Source organism: Cinclus cinclus, chromosome 2, assembly GCF_963662255.1.
Source record: "Cinclus cinclus chromosome 2, bCinCin1.1, whole genome shotgun sequence".
NCBI classification, from domain to species: domain Eukaryota; kingdom Metazoa; phylum Chordata; class Aves; order Passeriformes; family Cinclidae; genus Cinclus; species Cinclus cinclus.
Window position 1 is genome coordinate 51,877,371 of NC_085047.1, and position 19,444 is coordinate 51,896,814.

The 19,444-nt window shown below is 34.3% G+C and overlaps 1 protein-coding gene across 4 annotated transcripts in view; it reads left to right on the forward strand.

Moving 5' to 3' along the window:
• NBEA (neurobeachin) overlaps window positions 1-19,444 on the forward strand; it is a 448,312-nt gene that overhangs the window by 147,162 nt on the left and 281,706 nt on the right. For 2 of the 4 annotated variants that reach the window (XM_062487641.1, XM_062487644.1), the window contains exons 25-30: window positions 4,512-4,520; window positions 6,961-7,141; window positions 7,776-7,906; window positions 9,101-9,208; window positions 10,786-10,954; window positions 12,381-12,476. In XM_062487641.1, the coding sequence (XP_062343625.1) occupies window positions 4,512-4,520; window positions 6,961-7,141; window positions 7,776-7,906; window positions 9,101-9,208; window positions 10,786-10,954; window positions 12,381-12,476 (694 nt within the window). Of the gene's footprint in view, window positions 1-4,511; window positions 4,536-6,960; window positions 7,142-7,775; window positions 7,907-9,100; window positions 9,209-10,785; window positions 10,955-12,380; window positions 12,477-19,444 lie in introns of all 4 variants that reach the window. The other 2 variants (XM_062487643.1, XM_062487642.1) reach the window with 2 other exon arrangements.

Consider the following 19,444-nt stretch of genomic DNA (forward strand, 5'->3'; position numbering starts at 1 on the left):
AAAGGCAGTCTCACCCTCCTCCTTCCAGAAGCTGCTAATGGGAAAAGAGAGGAGGTTTGAAACGGGAAGATTGATACGACATCTCCACTGCATAAAACCACTTACAACAGGCCTGCTACTGGCTGCTTTCTGCCAGAGTAACTCTTAAAGGGTGAAAGGACCTGTAAACTTTCTCCCTTGCTGATTCAGACTCACAGAATTACGGAATGGCTGAGGCTCAAAAGGGGATGGCAGGAGGTCACTTGGTCCAACACCCATGCCCAAGCAGGGCCAGCTACAGACAGTTCTCCAGGACTATGTTGAGACAGCTTTTCACTGTCTCTGAGGATGGAGGCTCCATCACCTCCCTGAGCAATTTGTGTCAGTGCTCAGTCAGCCTCACGATGGGAAAGTGTTTCCTGATTTCCATGTGGAACCTACTGTGTTGTAATTAATTACATTAATGAATAACTTTCTGTCCACAAGGTATAGAATTCAAATTTTGTGTTGCACCTCCTGAATCCCTTCCAACCCCAACCACCCTGTTAGTCTGTGTAGTTCTGTAATTGAAATGGGACATGGCATTAGAAGTCCGCTCGAGCCGTATTGCGCTACTCTTCCAGGAGGAAGCTGTTCACAGGGTACATGAGCTGCCTCACTGCTGGGTCAGCCCAAGGGCCTGTCTGCTTCAGCATTCTGCCACCAACAGTGACTGTTTGCAGCTTACATCGAAATGCAGAAGTCTGAGCAAGCATATTGATTGCTCTAATAACACTCTGTTTCAGCATTTAGTATTTTAACAACTAGGGAGGGTGTTTGGGCTGTCATATTTAATAACCACTGAGAAAATCATCCTTCTAGATTTTATCTAATCTTTTTTGAAGGTGCTTACGCTTTTAGCTTCCACAATATCCTATGGCATTGAGCCTGACAAAGCAATTATATAACCTTCAAAGCACTTCTTGTCTTTGTTTTCCTTAAACCTGCTTAAATGCATAAAGTCACTATGTGCTTTACTGTTTATACTAGGAAAAGAGTGGTTAATCATGTCTTTATTCAGCTCCATATCCTTTACAACTTTGTAGGATTGAGTCACATCTGGTGTGCCTGTTTGAATCCACACCATCTTTGTCTTGTTTAGTCTCTGATCCTCCATATCTCTGTTCTGCAGAGCTTTTTTGAGGTGTCAAAACCTTCACATTTTGTAGATCCTATAGTATACATATATTCAATTTATCAACAAGTGGGAGCTCATTTTTACTTAATTTCTTCCTTCTTCAGTTTCATGAATGGTGACGCTGCGATATTCCCATTGAAGGTCTCTTGGGGACCATATTGAAATTCTAAAATAGCAGTTCTTAGTTATTTCCTCTTGGTATATTTTATGTGTGGCATAGGTCATGTATTTACATCTGCTTATAAAAAATTACTTTACTTTTTGTCTGGAATAATGAAACATGAAAACAAAAAGACTACAGAACAGACAGTCAAGGTCATTCCACCTTTTAACTTTGGGATGACTGGAACAGAGATGGAACTCATGAAGACTTATGGGTAAATCTCAGTATTCAGTTGAAGTTCTTACATGTGGCCGAGGTCTCTAGCCAGTGGAGATTTACTCAACAGAAGCAAACTATTCAGGTATTTCTGATGTAGACACCTACCAGATCCCTGTAGGATCCAGCTGGAATGATTGTAACCTGGATCTTTTTATGAGATAGCTTGTTGTCTAATGGAGAAAGACAGAAGCACACAGTTCCTTTTTCAACTGTTTCACAGTCCTGCCTGTGCGCGGGGTCCTTGATTTCAGTGAATCAGTTGGAGTTCAAGCAAATCAGAGTTCATTCTGGCTACTCATTCTTAAGCACTCCTAAATTCTGCTGCAAAACTCTCTTCTCAACAATCTGCTATAGAGTTAGTTGCTCTTACAGGTATTCCATTGCCTCTGATTTTTATAAAGCACTTCACCTATTTTTCTTTACTAGAATAGATGCTGAATATTAGATGCTTGAATTAATTAAGTCGATTTGAAGAAAAGAGCCAAGGATAAATTTAATAAAATTACTTTCAGAATGCTGGAGCCAATTGCAGTTTTGGTTTGGTATTTTTTTCTTTTGTGCAACAGATTCTGTATTGTGTTCCCTCCCTTGCTAAAAAAGAAGTATTACTGTCACAGTTTCCTTGAAAAGATGAATGTTTGAAAAACTTTCCATTTCAAAAAGCATAGTTCAGCTTTGGAGTGAAATGGCAATTCTTCTGGGCTGGGTGGAAGATTACTGCATGATTCCTTGCCTGCTGTAGAACAGGCAGTCTGAACTGTGGAATTCTCTCACTATGGAACTTTATAATAGAAACCTGCCTTTTATCTTGTGAGGTTTCTTTTTGTTTTCCTTTTGGTCTGGTTTGGGGGTTTTATTTGTTTCATTGGTTTTTGCGGCTTTGTTGTTTTGTTGTTTTGTTTGTTTTTTAATCCAGACTAGGATGATCTGAATAGAAAACTTTAAATATAAATTTAAAAAAAGGCAAAAAATGCATTTTTGGTGTAAACAAACCACTCAGAAATCTGTGGTAAACTCTTGAGTGCAGAGAAGGTTATATATTTATATGGCATATAGGGCAAAGTTTACTGTAGTTCTCAATAACCTATTCCCACAATTTTTATATTTCATTCAGTTTGAGTTCTGCACTACCTCTATCTCAGGGTCTGTACATTTGTTTCAAATGTTGGTGTTTTTAAAGTGTTGCCAGTTGTATATGTGAAACAATTTGAAACTGAAACCAATTTTAACAAAAAATATGAGCAGTTTTTTTTGTTTACAGCATAATCTGGGGTGTCTTCTACTTTTAATTCTGATGTCTAGTATGTTAAATTGGGAATATTAGATAACTCTGCTACAATTGTGGGGAGGTCATAAAATACAATACTGATTTCCTTTTATTTTCTCCTTTCTGTTGGGGATGTCTTTGAGTTACAAATAACTGCAACCATAAGGAAGACATTAAGATGTTGTGGAAGTGTGAAAAACAGGACCTGTAAGGGAAAAGGTTTGCAGAAGATGCTTTCTGTTAATAGAAGCAAGTTTACAGTTAAAACATGTTGTGTACAAGCTAGCAATTGGGAGTAATCTGTGCTTGCTACAAGGATAGCAGCTGTGACAAGGACTTGAGGACATTGACAAAGGCAAAAGAAATTTGAGGAATTTAAATATATGTGACAATTCAGAACAAATTTCCAGACCCCTTGCCATCAGTTCGTTTTTTCACTTACTGTAAGAAGTCTATAATTCAGTTTCTAACTTTCAGAATTCAATATATCAGCTCTCAGATTGTGATCTGAGGGCTGCTGGTGTTTTATGAACTGTCCACAAAACTCCATTAAACATTTAATGATGGACTCATTAGGTCTGTGGATTAAAAGATGTGTGACCTGTGTATAATGTTAGCATTATCGTGTTCAGGACTTGTGAGATTTCATGGGTGCTGTGGGGTCTACAGGAATTCTGAGAATCAAAAGTGGTAAAACGTATATGAAAATTGTCAGCTAGTAATTGAGAGATAATAGCCACAGGTTAATTATCCAACTGCATCCAAGTACAAAAAGATGACGACGCGTTTAAAAACTGGTTGAGTGTAGTATTTTCTGTCCCAAGGGGGAAGAAAACAATTCATTTCAGCTTGTTCTTCTTTTTGTTAGATTAGGTTTTTCCACTGTTTAAATAATAGCAATGATAACTGACTTAATCTGAAGTTTCTTTCTATTTTTAAAACAGAACCAGTGATACCTTAAGAATTAGTCCCTATCTCACTGTGATAATAGATAAAGTGGTTCTGCCTAAAACTAAACCATAACAATTTAACACACATATTTAATTGTGATCAATGAAATTTGCAGGCCAACTCAGTCTGAGTGTCTTAGTTAATCCTGATTATTTTTTTCCTACGGTTCAAAAACATTGTCATACCTACCTCGATGCTGGTTTAGGTTGAAGAAATCACACCCAAATGTAATATTATAATGACCTATCTTGTAGTGTATCCAAAGGAAGACCATTATGTAATGAACAACCAGGTTGCTTGTTGTAACTCATATTTTTTTCAAAGCATTTTAAAAGTATTTGCCTCCTCATAAAAGGATTAACTACATTATTACATTTCAGTTGAGTGACATGCTGTAAAATGCTCATATCTATATACTTAGTTAAAACATTGCTTTGTTTTGCATTGCTTCATAAAGTTATTTTATGTACTACATGAAAGACTACATTGGTTTGGAAGAATCAGTGTTTACATTAACTCTATAATAATATAGAATTTAACGTTTTCCTTGCGCATAGCTATCTTTGACAAGTTTTTATTTTCAAATATTCATGCTGAGCTTAAATGTTTTGCTGTTTTAAAAATAAATTAAACAAATGTATAATTCCAAGATACTAATTTGTTTCAATTTACCTTGTATTTTTAGTTAACTTAAATAATTTTCTTTTTCTTTTATTGTTGTGATCTGTTGTCTGTTTTGTCTGTTGCATGTCCAGGGTTCTAAGGTTAGTATTGCTGCTGTAAGTTTCAGTTTTTTGCATTTTCAAAAATACCTTATTTTTGATCATTTGATATTTTGGCTTTTTTTACTATTATTATTCTTACTATTATTTTCCTATATAATACAATGGGATGTGAATAGCAGTATATTAGGTTTAGTAATTAACTTTTCCTCCCATATTTCCCTTAATAACCTAATGCACTGTCACTTATGGTGCTTGCTGTTAGCTCCTGGACTGAATGTAGTCAGGTCTATGAGCTAATTCAAGTTATAAATGCAGCTGTCAGTAGAGGAACTTTGTCCTGAATGTGATCATTGTATGGGAGACTGTACTGCTCTTAAATTAAATTGAGTAGTTATGGAATGGTGATCAGTGCACTTTTCAATGAGTTTTAGAGACAACACTATATAAAATATTGGTGATACAAAAAGGTAGCTTGATGAATAATGGAATATATTTTAGACATGATTACAATACCCGTGTGCTGTTTTCAACAGGTAGAAGTGATGGTAAGTTTGGTGTAAAAAAAACTATCAGCCTTTTTTTTTTTTACTCCATGTAGCAGAATTTTAGGGAGATTTGTAAAAAAGAAAAATATTCTCTTTAATTCAAAGTTTCCTAAAATCTTGCTAAAATGCACTAAAGTCTTGTATTAAGTAAATTTACTACATAACTTGCAAAAATAAAAAAAGCGATAGATATTCTGAGAGGTTTAAGACTATGACTGGTACAATACAGTTGAATCTTGATAAAAATCAACGTCAGTCAGTCAACTGTCTGCAAGCGAGCCTGATGTTATTTCAAGCATGAATTCAAAGTTCAAGTTTCCATGATCACAGATGAGTTTTTCTAGCAGACTGTTATGGCTATAGATTTTTGCAAATGTATTTTCTTTGGGTGAGTGCTTTCAAAACATCTTCTTCTAGTCTGTTATAAAAAAAATCCAGCAACCTGTTATTCCAAAATGTACGAATACAGCACAAACTAAACAGGGGAGCCCTGGCCAAGGGAGACAGGAGACAGGCTGAAAATCTTTCTTCTGAGAGTTGTCCTTTTACTGTTTTTCTAATATTATTGGGCAGTTTAGACAGATGACAGCCCTTCCCGAATGGCTCATGTGACCAACATGCTACATCCTTAAGAGAAATTAAATGAAGGGCTATCTATCATTATAGTGACATATGCCACTTCCTATCTTTCATCTTTCAAAACAATTGTTTCCTTAATACTGTTTGGCACAGTTTGCACTTTTATAATATTCTATGTAAAAATATTCTTACAAGTAAGCCGTAAGTGAGGCTAATAATGTTTAAGGAGTATTTAAATAAATGAATTTTTTGTTCTCTGTATGTTTTGTTTCCTTTGGAAGGAAATTACCTTAAAAATACAATATATATACTTTTTTTTTTTTTTTATAAATACTTCTAAGCAAATTAATAGAAGTAGAGAAGCACAATAAAAGGGACTAAGCTGTGTGCTCAGAAAGTCTTGCAACTGGAAAACTTGTTGGCAATAAGTAAGAATCAGCCACCTTTAAACAAATTTTAAAATGGTATTTAGGCATATAATTCTGGATGCAGACCAGTATCACACATACCTCTTTTCAATTTACCTAGCTCCATAGGTAAAAGTGTTTAAACAGATTTTTTTTTTAATTAAGCTGACTGTTTCCTCACTTATCTGCACTGTTAAATACCTGAAGGCATTTGAAACGATGACTCTGGACATCTAAGTGTCCTTGTAGAGAAAAACATTTTAGCTTTCAAAAATATTGAACTCTTTCAGAAGTTTTCTGCCAATTCCCAATAAGAAGAGTCCAACAATATGTTAGGAAAGAAATTACACTCTCTGGGCCATGTCACTTGTCCCTTTTTACTTTCCCTCTGCTGTTGTCACGAGGTAGCAAACATAATTGGAGAATTGGACTCTGTCAGGATTCTATATGCTGTAAACATTCCAGGGAAAACCGATTCATGGAGACAGAGTGCAAAACTATGTTTTTTCCACTCAGCTATTCACATTTGCTTGTTCATCTAAAGGAACATAAAAAAGTAAAAGCTATATACTGAGTAATTCCTTTAATCTGTTACCTGTTTGCATAGCCTATGGAAGAACGTAAGAATATGTTGCACCCTTTTACGTCATGCATTGTTTTATTATCTGCCCTTACTTTGTCTTTATGTAATTGCTAATACCTTTCTCATTTATATTGGACTTTTTCTCATCTATTACAGCATGTAAATGTAAATAATTTTCTCACTCTTCATGCTGCCTTACTTTGAATTTCACTCATAGCTTATGTTAATGGTGTCAGTAGGAGATTTTTAAATAACTTTTCAATCTCTTTGCCATTAAGCATAACAATTCAGATTTCTATGTGTATGTGCTGTCTTTATATTTCAGTTGTGTTCAAACTGTTTAATTCAATTATCTCCTTTTAAAGACTGAATTGGAAAATATTGAAGTGACACAAGGAATGTCAGCAGAGACAGCAGTAACGTTTCTCAGCCGTCTGATGGCAATGGTTGATGTACTAGTATTTGCCAGTTCTCTAAATTTTAGTGAGATTGAAGCTGAAAAAAACATGTCTTCTGGAGGTCTAATGCGACAGTGCCTAAGGCTTGGTAAGTCAGCAGACAGGATGTATTAAGTGGTTACTTACAGATCAATGAGTTGCGATGGATCAAATAGTGATGTGTAGGAAAGGACCTTGTAAGTAGGGTTTGATGTGATAAAGTAAAAATCCCATTTATTATTGATTTGATACATTTTTAAGGCTGATTCAATTTAGTTATGAGAAAGATATGTCTGAAAATGTTCTTCCATATGTATTTCAAATTTTATATATTCAGGGAGAGTAAAAATATTAAATTTAAGTCAGTAAACATGATTTTTTTTTTTTTAAACTGCTTTGCTACCTCCATGTTGCAGTTGTTCTTATCCAATTCTCCTTGGATTTGTAGGACTTTACAGACTATGTAAAATAAAAAGAGTAGGATATTTGTGCAGACACTGTAGACCTCAATATATTTTGCAACAATATGGCATTTGTGTTCACTGTTTACTATTATTCATACCACTTATTATGTTACTGATAATTTTACTGCTCCTGGTAGAAAAATTGTGAGTTACTCCCAGTTCTCAAATTTTTAATCACATTTTCAATTACTGCCTACTAGTAATGAGTGCTAATTGATGTTCTAAATAAAATACTGAAAAAAATATTCTAATTTGTGGTGTTTTCATTTCTTCTTTTAGTTTGTTGTGTAGCTGTGAGGAACTGCTTAGAATGCCGGCAGAGGCAAAGAGAAAGAGTAAACAAGACATCGATAATTGGTGGTAAAACTCAAGATGCTCTTCAGGGTGTAACAGCATCAGCAGCAACAAAGGTAACTGAACCTTAAATGGCCAACAGCAATGATGACAAGTCTGAAACGCCATTTTTTAGGATCACAAAATAATTGTAACTGCCTTCTCAAATATTTGGCAAACGCTTAGGTTTTTCCTGTCAACTGGTTTTTGGTAAAAGTGTGTGAGAGGCTTATCTGAAAGATGAAAACCTCAATGCAGAAGTATGCAGCTGCAGGAGTATTCAGTAACCAGCTTTTGCACTCTTGCTTGGCCTACTTGAAAGAGCAAGTCCCCTTACTCACCCCTGTCATATATATCTGCACAGATTTTTTTATTCCATCAGGGTACTCTCCAGTTTTGATGAAACCTTGCAATCACATCTATTGGTGGAATATCTGAGTTCCAATAGCTTCAAGAGACCTTTGAATGTATATTAGGCATCAGTATTTACTATCTGCTTTATTTATTTATTTTTTTAAAGCTTGTGCACTGCTTTAAGATTTCAGGGATACAGAAATTAAAATCTGAAATAATTTGGCAGAGCCCATGACTAAACTGCAAAACACTGCATGATGTAAAGGATTCTGTCTCTTATGCTATTATATTTTCATTATTAAATCAGTCTTTTTTTCTTCTCTGAAGACTTTTTCAAATATCCTTTACAAAGTTAACTCCTCTCTTTATCAAATCTCAAAGATATTAAAATTTTCAATGTTTTCACATTCAATGTAAGGAAAATCACTACAAGGAGACTTTTAGATGTTTAGGCCTCACATTTAATACATATTATTTTTTAAAGGAAGCATGCTATTCTATGTTTTTTAAATAGTAGCAGCTATTTTATAAGAAGTTTGTAATAAGTCTCAGTAAAATTAACATTTATTTTTAAATTTCCGTTCAGTGTTTTCAAGCCTATTAGAAATAATTTATTGTTCTGCTATGAAGCAACTGTAATCTGAAACAAAGTTTCATATGAAAATTATTATCTTAAATCTTTCTAGTGATACAGTTGTTCCAAGCTACTGGAAAGATGTAACAATTTATATCTAAGTAGTATTAAGACAACAATTCAAAGCATCACTTTTTTTCTAGAGCCCTTATCTCTGAGTATTATGTGGAATGTCATCTAAGATTGTATGTAATAGCTAAAAAAATATGTCAAATGAAGGTTCTAACAGAAATGCTTTGATATTTGGAAGGGACAAAAAAATCTCACTACTTTTTATTTGTAGACCCCCCTTGAAAACGTCCCTGGAAATCTTTCTCCCATAAAAGACCCTGATAGGCTTCTTCAAGACGTTGATATTAATCGTCTACGAGCAGTTGTGTTTCGTGATGTGGTGAGTAATATGTGCTGTAATTCTTTCTTCTGCAAAATCATCGCTTATGTTTTGAAAAAGATCTTGATTGTACTCAAATTAAAAACATTCTTCATGTGTGACACTTCATATATTAGCTGCAAACTATCTGCTTGTGACTGTAACTACCAGCCACCTTCTGCACTTAAAAATTATATTAAGCTATTTGAGATTAGTAGCTGTGTTTAACACTCAGCCTTAATCTTATACAAGCCAAATAATAAAGCCAAGATAAATCAGTTATGACTTAGGTTGATTAAAATTGTGTTACTAAAGGTGTCAACTATTTGTCCAGCCAGGGTAGAGGGGCAATTGGCACGTATGTTACAGAAATGCAGCAAATCAATTTATAAACACAATTCTCACTTCTGCTGAACATATTTATATATGTAAGCATATATAAAAATGTTTTTCATTTTTTTCTGCAATGGTTTTTAGCAAACAACCACACCACAATGTACTTGATTTTGAGAGTAGTACAATGGGAATCATTACTGTATACCTGCGAGTACATATGTTACATTTAAATTCTCCAACCTGACTTAAAAGTGGCAGTATTCTGTTGCCTATTCTTTTCTTAAGTAATGGAGAAAAGAATACAAGAAAGCATGTTTCTGTAACTTCTATGAAATAAATTAATAAGAGAATATGTAGTTATTGTAAGACTTGAAAAGCATGCAGCCAGGTTAAATATCACCCAGAAAACATGGAAAATAAGCACTGGATTTGTATTAGAAAGCACATACTGGTGGAATTGAGAAAAGCTGAAGCCACTATAGGAGTAAATAGAAACTAAAGTTTTAATTTTATCAGATTAAGTTTTACATTATAATAATAATTAAAGACATTTCAATTGAACTAGAGCAATTTAGTTTCAATCAGGGTAATGTCTAATCCATAGATGGCAGTTTCCCTTGAATAGCAGATTCCATGGGATGAGAAAAAAGGAAGACAGCTAAGTTATAGTGGTCCTGGCTTTCACTTAAATCAGTCCTGGAAACCTAGGATTGCTGCTGACCTCTCTTACGCGAGGAGAAATCAGAATGTGCAAGCTGGAATTTATTTCTGGAAGAAAAACAGTGGTGCTTTGACATGTTACCAGAAATGTTACGCCTACCTGTGTATCCAGCATCAGCTGGAGAAACATCAGTGAGCTTAGATTTCCCTCTCAGCAGTTGTACCCTTTACCTGCTTCTGTCAGAGGCCTTCACAATCTCATCCTCAGGACAGCAGAAGGCAGCTGCCCTTGCTGCCAGGAAGCCTTTAAAGCACTCTCATAGTAGAGCCAGGCCTCTGTTTTGAAAAAGTCCATTGACTCCACAGACCCTGAGATTTGTGTAATTGCCGAATTGCCTCCAAAATTCAGTACTTAGTATGTGCTCTGTGTGTGTACTACTCCACTGAAAATCCACTCAGCCTTCTGCATTGCCCATTTGCTGCTTTGCTGGCAGAAGCAGCATTTCAGAAAGCTATTATCTATTAAGCCTTGTGATGATCTTGTATGAAAATTCTGTGAAAGTACTCAATATTCTAGATGTGTGTCTTTTTCCCTGGCCCAGGATGACAGCAAACAAGCTCAATTCCTGGCTTTGGCAGTAGTTTACTTCATCTCTGTCCTGATGGTCTCCAAGTACCGTGACATCCTGGAACCACAGCGAGAAACTGCGAGGTCTGGGAGCCAGGCAGGTAGAAATATCAGACAAGAAATAAATTCACCAACAAGTACAGGTAAATTTGTTTTCTTCAAATGTTATGTGTTTGAGTTAATTTTTTTTTTTTAGAACTGTAATTATTTCACTACAAAGTATTTTTAGTGAGTAGCTTAAGATCCTAACAGGAAATTACATACTACTTTCTCCCAGTATAGTAATTTGAAGTTTTAAAATACATTGGCATATTTCAGGTATTCTCTATATTTGCTTATAGGGTATTACTAATTTTCATTTGTATATTTTTTATGTTTTTATTTTTCTTTAATTTTAAAATAATTTTTAAAAAACAGGGTTTCTGCTGGAGTTAACGTTGTGTAAAGTACAAGGTAGTTCACAAAAAAGTCTTCCTGAATCTGTTATGTGTTAGGAAGAACAGATATTTTTATACCATGAAATGAATAAACAGAGAACACAGCTGCTTTCCCACATGAGCTCCTTTTGTTTGAGTGAGGAGGCTTGTGAAAGGGTAGTAGTGGAGGACTGAGTACTTTCTTTGAGTTCTGCTGTATTGGTACCTGCATTTAAAAGCCTATGGTAACAATGGAATAAAAAGAAAACTCTGATATTTCCTTCTTTGACTGTTTGTGATTTGCTTTAGTAGTAGAGGTTTTGCTGGCATATGTTCTTCAGCCCTGAAGGAGGGAGTCTGTTAGATCTCAGAACCTGTTAGAAATGAGGGATGCAAACCTTACCTCATTTTGTTTCAAATATTTTGCACTCAGTCCAGTATTTTATTTTTCAAGTCTGAATGGATTGATTGTAACTGTACCTTATGTTAAAAGAGTGGAAAACAGGAGCTGCATTTGTCCACAAATTTTTTTGTGTATGTTTTTGTACTTGTATTGATCTTTAATGGCTTTCTTCATTTATGGAGTTGCTAATTTTCATTCTTCGTAGAATTTTTCTTCCAATTTGTGTTATGTTCATGTTTAGACATTTTATGATTCATCATGATGTTTTAATTTGCTAAGTTTACATAATTTTCTGAAGTCAATGTGCTTGTAGGCTTCCCATTTTAAAAACACTTACATGAACGTAGCCAGTTAAGAGAAATTATAATTATTTTTGCCTTCCTGATTTAATGTTATGGTTCTGAACTAAGAAACTGCTACTTTCATCCATGATTGTCTTGCCTATTTGCTTGTATATATCTATCTTTCTGTGTCTCTTTTTCCCTATAAATGTTGCTCTTGAAGTGCCCAAATAATAGGTATGCTGTTTCCTATCTCTTGATACAGAACTTGTTGTTTCTGTTTTCTTTTCCTTTTAGAAATGCCTTTGTTTTTTTTTTGTTTTTTTTTTTTTTTTGTTTTTTTTTTTTTGTTGGTAATACCATATTTGCATGTTTCAATGAGATAGGATATCTGTCATGGATCCACAGTGGACCAGGCCACACATGAATACTAGCTGGCTCACATTTGATTCCATGATTTTCTCCACAGTTGTGGTCATACCATCTATCCCTCACCCAAGTTTGAACCATGGATTCCTTGCCAAGTTAATTCCTGAGCAGAGCTTTGCCCACTCATTTTACAAAGGTAATATTAACATCATCTCCTAACCTGTTTGGGTGTTCTTATTTAATGTAATGCACTTAAAGAACTAAATGTGATGTTACTGTTGATAAATAAGTATACGCCTCAGGTTACATGGAGATCAGACCTGATGATACCTTTAAAACTTTAACTTCCTGCCTACATTTTTCTAGAAAATCTCTCTCCCACTTTTACTACAATTTATTATCTTTAATTATAATAAAATAAAAGGAAACAATAAAAAAAAACAAACCAAAAACAGTCAGGAGAAGGGAATGGATATAGGAAAATTCAAATGCTTTTGGTTTGTGGTTATTCTGCTACAATATTAGCTCCATAAAAATAAAATCAGGCCTGTTTATAAAATATTGCATACCGCATGAAGTATAATGTAGTTTTGTAGTATTCCCTTTCTCTGTATCTTTTCTTGTTCTTTTGCCTTCCTTTCTTGTTTTTTTTCTTGCCTTCCTGATGGTATGTAAACCTCTGATACTGTATGTGAATTATTTTATGCCTGTTAGTTGATGTGCTGTGCTGTGTTTCTCTTGAAGGAAACCAATTTTTCTACCAAAGCAACTATTGTATGTTTTGGGCCCGATTTGTTTTGTTTTGTTTGTTTGTATGTTTTAATAGATACTCTATAAGGTAGGAACATGGGGAATTTTGGTCATTTCTTGAAAAAGAGAGGGTTACCTGAATATAACTTTAGCCAAGTTTGCATGTACGTTTCCACAATTATTTGTATGCTCTGTGCTGTAAAAACAAAATGTAAAAGAATTTTAGAAATTTAATCTGATGAAAACGTCATTGGTATAATACTGTAAAATCTCACTGGGCAAAAAGACCAATTTATAAAAAGTATAAGTGATTTAGAATGCAGCCAGTTTATAAAGAACAGAATAGTTAGCATCCTACTTCAGTAATAAGGTGACTTATGCTTGTCATATATCACTTCTGGCAGTATTATGTTAAAATACTTATTACATCAACCTAAACTATCACTATGTTAATCTGGCATTTCTTGAGCTTTGATGTGTGCATGTACATATATTATAAATTGCTTTAATTTCTAACAGTGTGTATGCCAGGGTTTGTGATTTTGGCTCACAGGATCTTCTGCCATATGAATATGAAAATACTTCATATTATTCATTATTAGATTAATATATAATATCTATTGTACTTGCTTTACCTTGAGTTCAAGTAAAATAGTTTTGGTTTTGAAAAGTTCAATAGAGCTACATTAAAAGTGTGAGAAGGTTAGAAAGAAAAGTGGTTTGCCTTTAAAAATAAATTATTCAGTAAAAGAACTGTTATCTGTGTTTGGTTATTTTGTTTGTTGATATCATCAGATCCTTAAAAGTTTTAACTCTCTGAGGTCTCAGTCTCATATTCTTTACAGTTTCACCCATTGGAGGAAAAAGAATTCTGCTTTTTATAATGTGAACACAGTTCCTCAGTTTTGAACATCATCAAAAAGTTAAATGAAAAAAGATTCCAAATGCTGTTAGAAAAGGCCAGAAGTCAAAACATATTTTGTCATTTCAGGAGAATCTTTCATTCCAGAGGATAAGCCAATTGGTTTCTTTTTAGTGACCAGTCTTGCTTTCAGATGTTGGCAGCAAATGTAATTTTTGAATATAATTTAAAATTTTAAGGTATTTTTACTTAATAGAGAGTGGTTTAATGTAGCCTTTAAAATCAGCAACATATTTTTAAAGCAAAGTTCTGCTTAGTAAAAAATTGGTAGAAATTTGTTACTTGGAAGGGAAGGCATATTTTATTCATTCCATATGACACTAGATGGATTCAAAGAATTTTTTCTTTGTTTATCAAGCAAATTGTATCATAATTGTTAGATTATACAGGAAAAGATCTCTGTGAATGCAGTGAAGGGGATTGACTCCTTAAAAGAAAACCATTTCTCCATTTTTAGTGGAATCTAATTATGTGACCAGGAAACTTACCGGGAAGTCTAAGATAGAATTAGGTATATTACCAGTATTTAAGATAATGATTTTGTTCTTACTGATACTCTTATTTTTTTTTTTCCTTTAAATGAGGCAATATCTTTAGTTAAAATCTATTTAGGTCTGTGTGAGACCCTACTTGTCTCACGTACATTACACTATGTGATCAGCAACTGCTTCCTGTGAGTAACTGCAGCTGGTGTCAAGTGTGGGTTATAAGAATTTTAACATCATTTTACTCGATATGAATCTTTTCCATTATAATAATAAAAATATTTAGCTTTGCATTCTTTGTTGATATTACTGTATATGAATAAAATATAGTATTGGAATAAAAGACCTTAAAATATATTTTACAGGGAAATATATTCTACCCTTACTTAAAAATGTTTGTAGATGGCAAAATAATATTTCTTTTGCTATTATTCAGCTTATGCTCATAAGCTAGGTATTATCTGATGGTGCTTGAAGAAAAAAGGTGATACCCAGGAAGGAAAACTATTACAGTAGCGTCCATAACTACTATTTAACAATAAAAATATTTCTTTATAACATTGTATATCTCTTTTTTTTTTCCTTCTATACCTATTTTTTTCCCTTCTAACCTGATCCCTGAGGAGAGAAAAATATATCTCTATCTGTAGATTTGCTCTTATCACAAGTTTGTTGAAAGTGCTTATGTTTCTCCTTGCTTCCAATAACTTTAAGGTGTCTTCTAGTACTTCTAAAGTCAGTGTGTAGTCAGACAAAGCAGATATTGCAAAATTAAGAGGAAGTTATCTCTCTTCAATTTAGGTCATATACAGCATTACACTTTGAAGTAATTCATTACCAGAGTCTCAAGGGAAATAGCAGATCAGAACTTTTTTCTTGCATTTGAAGGTATCTGAGAAACACAGTCCTACAAAAGTAAATGCTGCAGACTTGCTTCTTCCTTTTCCTAATATCAAATAATTAATAAATTAAAATTTAATTTAATAAATAAAACAGGGAGATTTTGTAAAGATGATAATAGCATTAAAAATGATTGACAAAAACCTCTGGATTGGATTTTCAGGGTTTTGTCTCAAAATCTTCAGTCATGCATGAGTTCTACTTTCTGAAAAATATTAGTAGAGAATCAATATTTTAGTTAGTCATCTTCATCTCCCTTGAAAATAGGGGTACAATTAGGATGCAGTTGATCTGACTTGCTTTGAGATCTACTGTTCACTAGAAATGCCTATTTCTCTTTATTCACTATAGCTGTAATTTTAGACCTCTGTCTTGGTCAGATCAATCCTGACTCCTGTGGTATTGCTTCACTGAACACCTGGCATAAACTCTGTTTTACAACAAAAGCTGGAATCAAATTCTTTGATGTCAGGCACTTAATCTGATAATGACATAATGTTTCTTACTAATATTGCCATCCACATCTTTAATTTTTTACATATATGTTCATAGATATAACCATGTTAGTCAAGATATCATTAGTATCCATTTACTTGTTAGCAAGACCTACCCTTGTGAATTTAGTATAAAATGCCAAAAATTTTGTTTCTGAGATGGGAGCAATTAGAATAGCTTAGAAAATACTGTTTTTTCTCTGTTGATATCTCCACTTAGATAAAGATATTTTCCCAAAATTGGTAGGAAAATATCTGTGTTATGTCTGGAAGATGTGGAACTAGAGTCAGAAAAACTGAGAGCATCCCTTTCTCTTACCAGGCAAAGGGTAATCAGTGCATATTTTGAGAGAGAAATAAAACCAAGTAATCTCTTCAAATTACAGCTACCAGTTTCAAGTAGATTTAGCTGTAGTGGTCAGGATCACTTGAAACTAGTTTTTCCACTTCTGGTTGCTGTTGAATCTATCCTTGCATACCTTGAAAGTTTATTGGACTATTGTGAATTTTTTTTTTTTTTTTTTTTGCTTTTTACACTTCAGCTGTCATCCGGTTAATTACTGAGAACACAATTAATTTTAACCAAGTAATGAATAGATATTTTCAGTTGAAAATTGATGTTTCCATTTGCATTATTCAGGAGTGTTTCAGAAATGAAAACATGGCAATGGTGCAGTTCAGCTTATAATATATTGTGTGAAGCAAATCAGTATGTAGGTTATCAGAAACATCTATCAAAAATTGATTGACTTTTCCACTCCCTTGCTATCACTGCCTGTATTTTTCCCGAAACACTGTAAATTAATAGATTTCTTAAAGGTTTGTGAAGATGGAGTGGAAGCTATTGATTTATTTTTCTGGACAGAACGAAGTATATTAAAAGGTTGCAGAAACTTGCTTCTCTTTGAAGACAAGTATCCAGTTTTTCAGGTCTCCTCGGTATATAGCACTCTGGAAAATACATGCCTACACTGTTGTTTGTGTTTCTAATGTAGTAGCATAGAGCTTTCCAGATTATTTTTAAACTATTTTGCATAAGGATAACAGCCTAAGTATGCAAAGTGGCCTAAAGGACTAATTTCCATTGCCTGTGAAAATATTTTCTGCCTCAGGAAGTGCTGATAGAACTCATGTCTCCATCCCCCTCAAAATCTGGTTGTATATATGTTGCCAAGAAAGGAGAATGCTATAAGGAACATGGGTGATAATCATGGTTATCATAAAATTCCAATTCTCTTGAATTTCTGCCTGCTGCTCAAAATAATCATACTGTTCTTCTGATGAAACATATGCTCCTTATTCCAACTGCATCTGAAGACATGCATTTGAAGACCATAAGATAGTAATGAATACATCTTCATCTATTATTTATTGCCCTTTACCAGCTACTTAAGGCACCGTAAGAGATGTTTGCACATATATTTCATTATTAATTGATCAGTCATTATGTATGCATGAAACAGTTGTAATAGGGATTTTTTGTAAGTAACGTCAGTATTTATTTTCATTTGTTTGTACAAATTACAGATGTTTTTAAAGTTTTTTTAAAAACTTTTAGTTGCTTAAACCAAAACGTTTTAATATAAGTTTAATTGTCTATGTGGAGCATGCTCTGAGCTCCACTCTTAACTTTTGTTGCTGGATGCTGTAAGCTACGTGATTGTTTTTTTTTTTTTAATTCTTTTCTAAGAAATGCCTAATTATAAAACCATCCTCTTTCTCACATGCATCAGAAATACATATATTGTCATAAGTACCGCTAAAATAATCTATTTTTTAGCTTTGTGGGTTTCAGTTTACACAATACAAAAATAAATGAATAAAAGTATAAATTGAAAAAAATACGTAAATTCATCTATGGAAAAAAACCATTATCATATTGTTCTTAATTTCTATTCAGGTTTTGTTTCAAAATGTAAATACCTGGTTTACTCTAAAGCTAATATTTCTTTAATATGACTACTCATTTTCTTATTTTTATTGTATCTTTTAAGTATCTTTTAGTTAATATCTTGGTAATGCTTTGGTTTAAGACTGCTGACATTTTGTTTGGCAGCCAGATAATCAATCAGACTGACGTCTTATCAATCATCCTCAATGAGTGAAAGACCTTTGATTAGTAAAGAAGAATTAAGACATTGTAAATATAAAGGAGATGAAAGACATTGCCTAGAAAGATTGTGAGGTTGTGTCTGTCATAAACGGCTCTTTCAATGTCCTTTCTATGGTCAAGGCCAAAAGAACTGCCTTGTGTGCCTGCCATAGTGACTTCAGGGAAAGAAACAAATTATATGACTTTTGAGGAATTTGAGCACGTAGAAGAAATTTCCAGTGAACGAAAGGAGAAGGCGTGCACTTATTTATGTCTATCTGTGAACAGGGGCGGATGACAACTGTCCTCTTCAATTGCTTCCCAATCTTGATTTCCCCACCCTAAGTCTCTCCTGCTCTATTCTTCTCCCATTTCAGCGCCTCTCTGCTTTTCCTGGTTGACAGCTACATCCCTTCTCCTCACAAATCCACTCTGGCTAAAAGGAAAACTCCCAACCCTCTGTCTTAAATCTCCCTTACCAAGATCTGTGCCCTTCCAATTGCCAACCCACCCCAGAGTATTTCCTGTCTGACCTTCCTCAGTGCCTTCATTTTCTGCTGTGTTCTTCTGCCCTCAGCCGCACAGATCAGAGCACTTAGGTGTCCTACTTGTGGCTTTTCCTCTTGCCAGCCAGAGGCTGCCATGGCATGTTCTCTACTTCCACCTCTTCTTGTGCACATGTAACAGCATGCTGGCATGCTGCTAGACAGCTGAATCTGCAGTGTTGCATTGCTCTCCTTGTGGAAGGAAAGGGGCAGTGTTTTGTCTGGCAGGAATTTCAGAAACCTGGATAAATATGTTGGCTAAATAACAAATGCAGGCTAAATGCAGGCTGCATTTATCAAATGTTTTTTAGATAAGACTGATAGTGAAAGAATGGAAAATCGTAACCTTAAGACAAGCTCTTTTTCCTCACGTTTTAATACAATTTACAGAGAAACTTGTTTAAACATATTTTAGAAGAAGCAAATGAGTTCTGTTGTCAGTGTTTGTGTTGCTTTGCCTCAGATATAACAGATCCTCATGAAGTCTGTTAGTGGGACATGATATATCTGCCTATTAATGCATAGTTACTTAAAGATTAATACCAGCCAAGCTGCCAAAAGGAGCAGATTCTACATGGTTGGACCATGATCAGGATCACTATAAAGGAAATTTTTACTCTGGTCTGCGTATAACTTTGACAGAGAAATAGAAATGCCAACAGAAGAGAAGGTCCTGAGTAGCCAGTAGAGAGTGGCTTGCAATCTTAATGCTTCTTTTAGGGGCATTCTTCTCACTGTTGTGCCTCAACCTCCAGTGACATTTCTATTGCAAGTCCGTTCTTGCTTACTTCTCTCAGTGGACTTTTCAGTCAGACCCTTATTACTCTTTGATTCTGTTCCCATGCTTAGTTTGTCATCTCAGTTTAATCGTGCTGCTTCTTACGCATGAAAAATAGTGGACTGATGCTGTGGGGGGAGAGTTTTTCCACGCTGCCTTTATGGCCTAGAGTTTAGGAATTGATTAGTTGACTCGTCC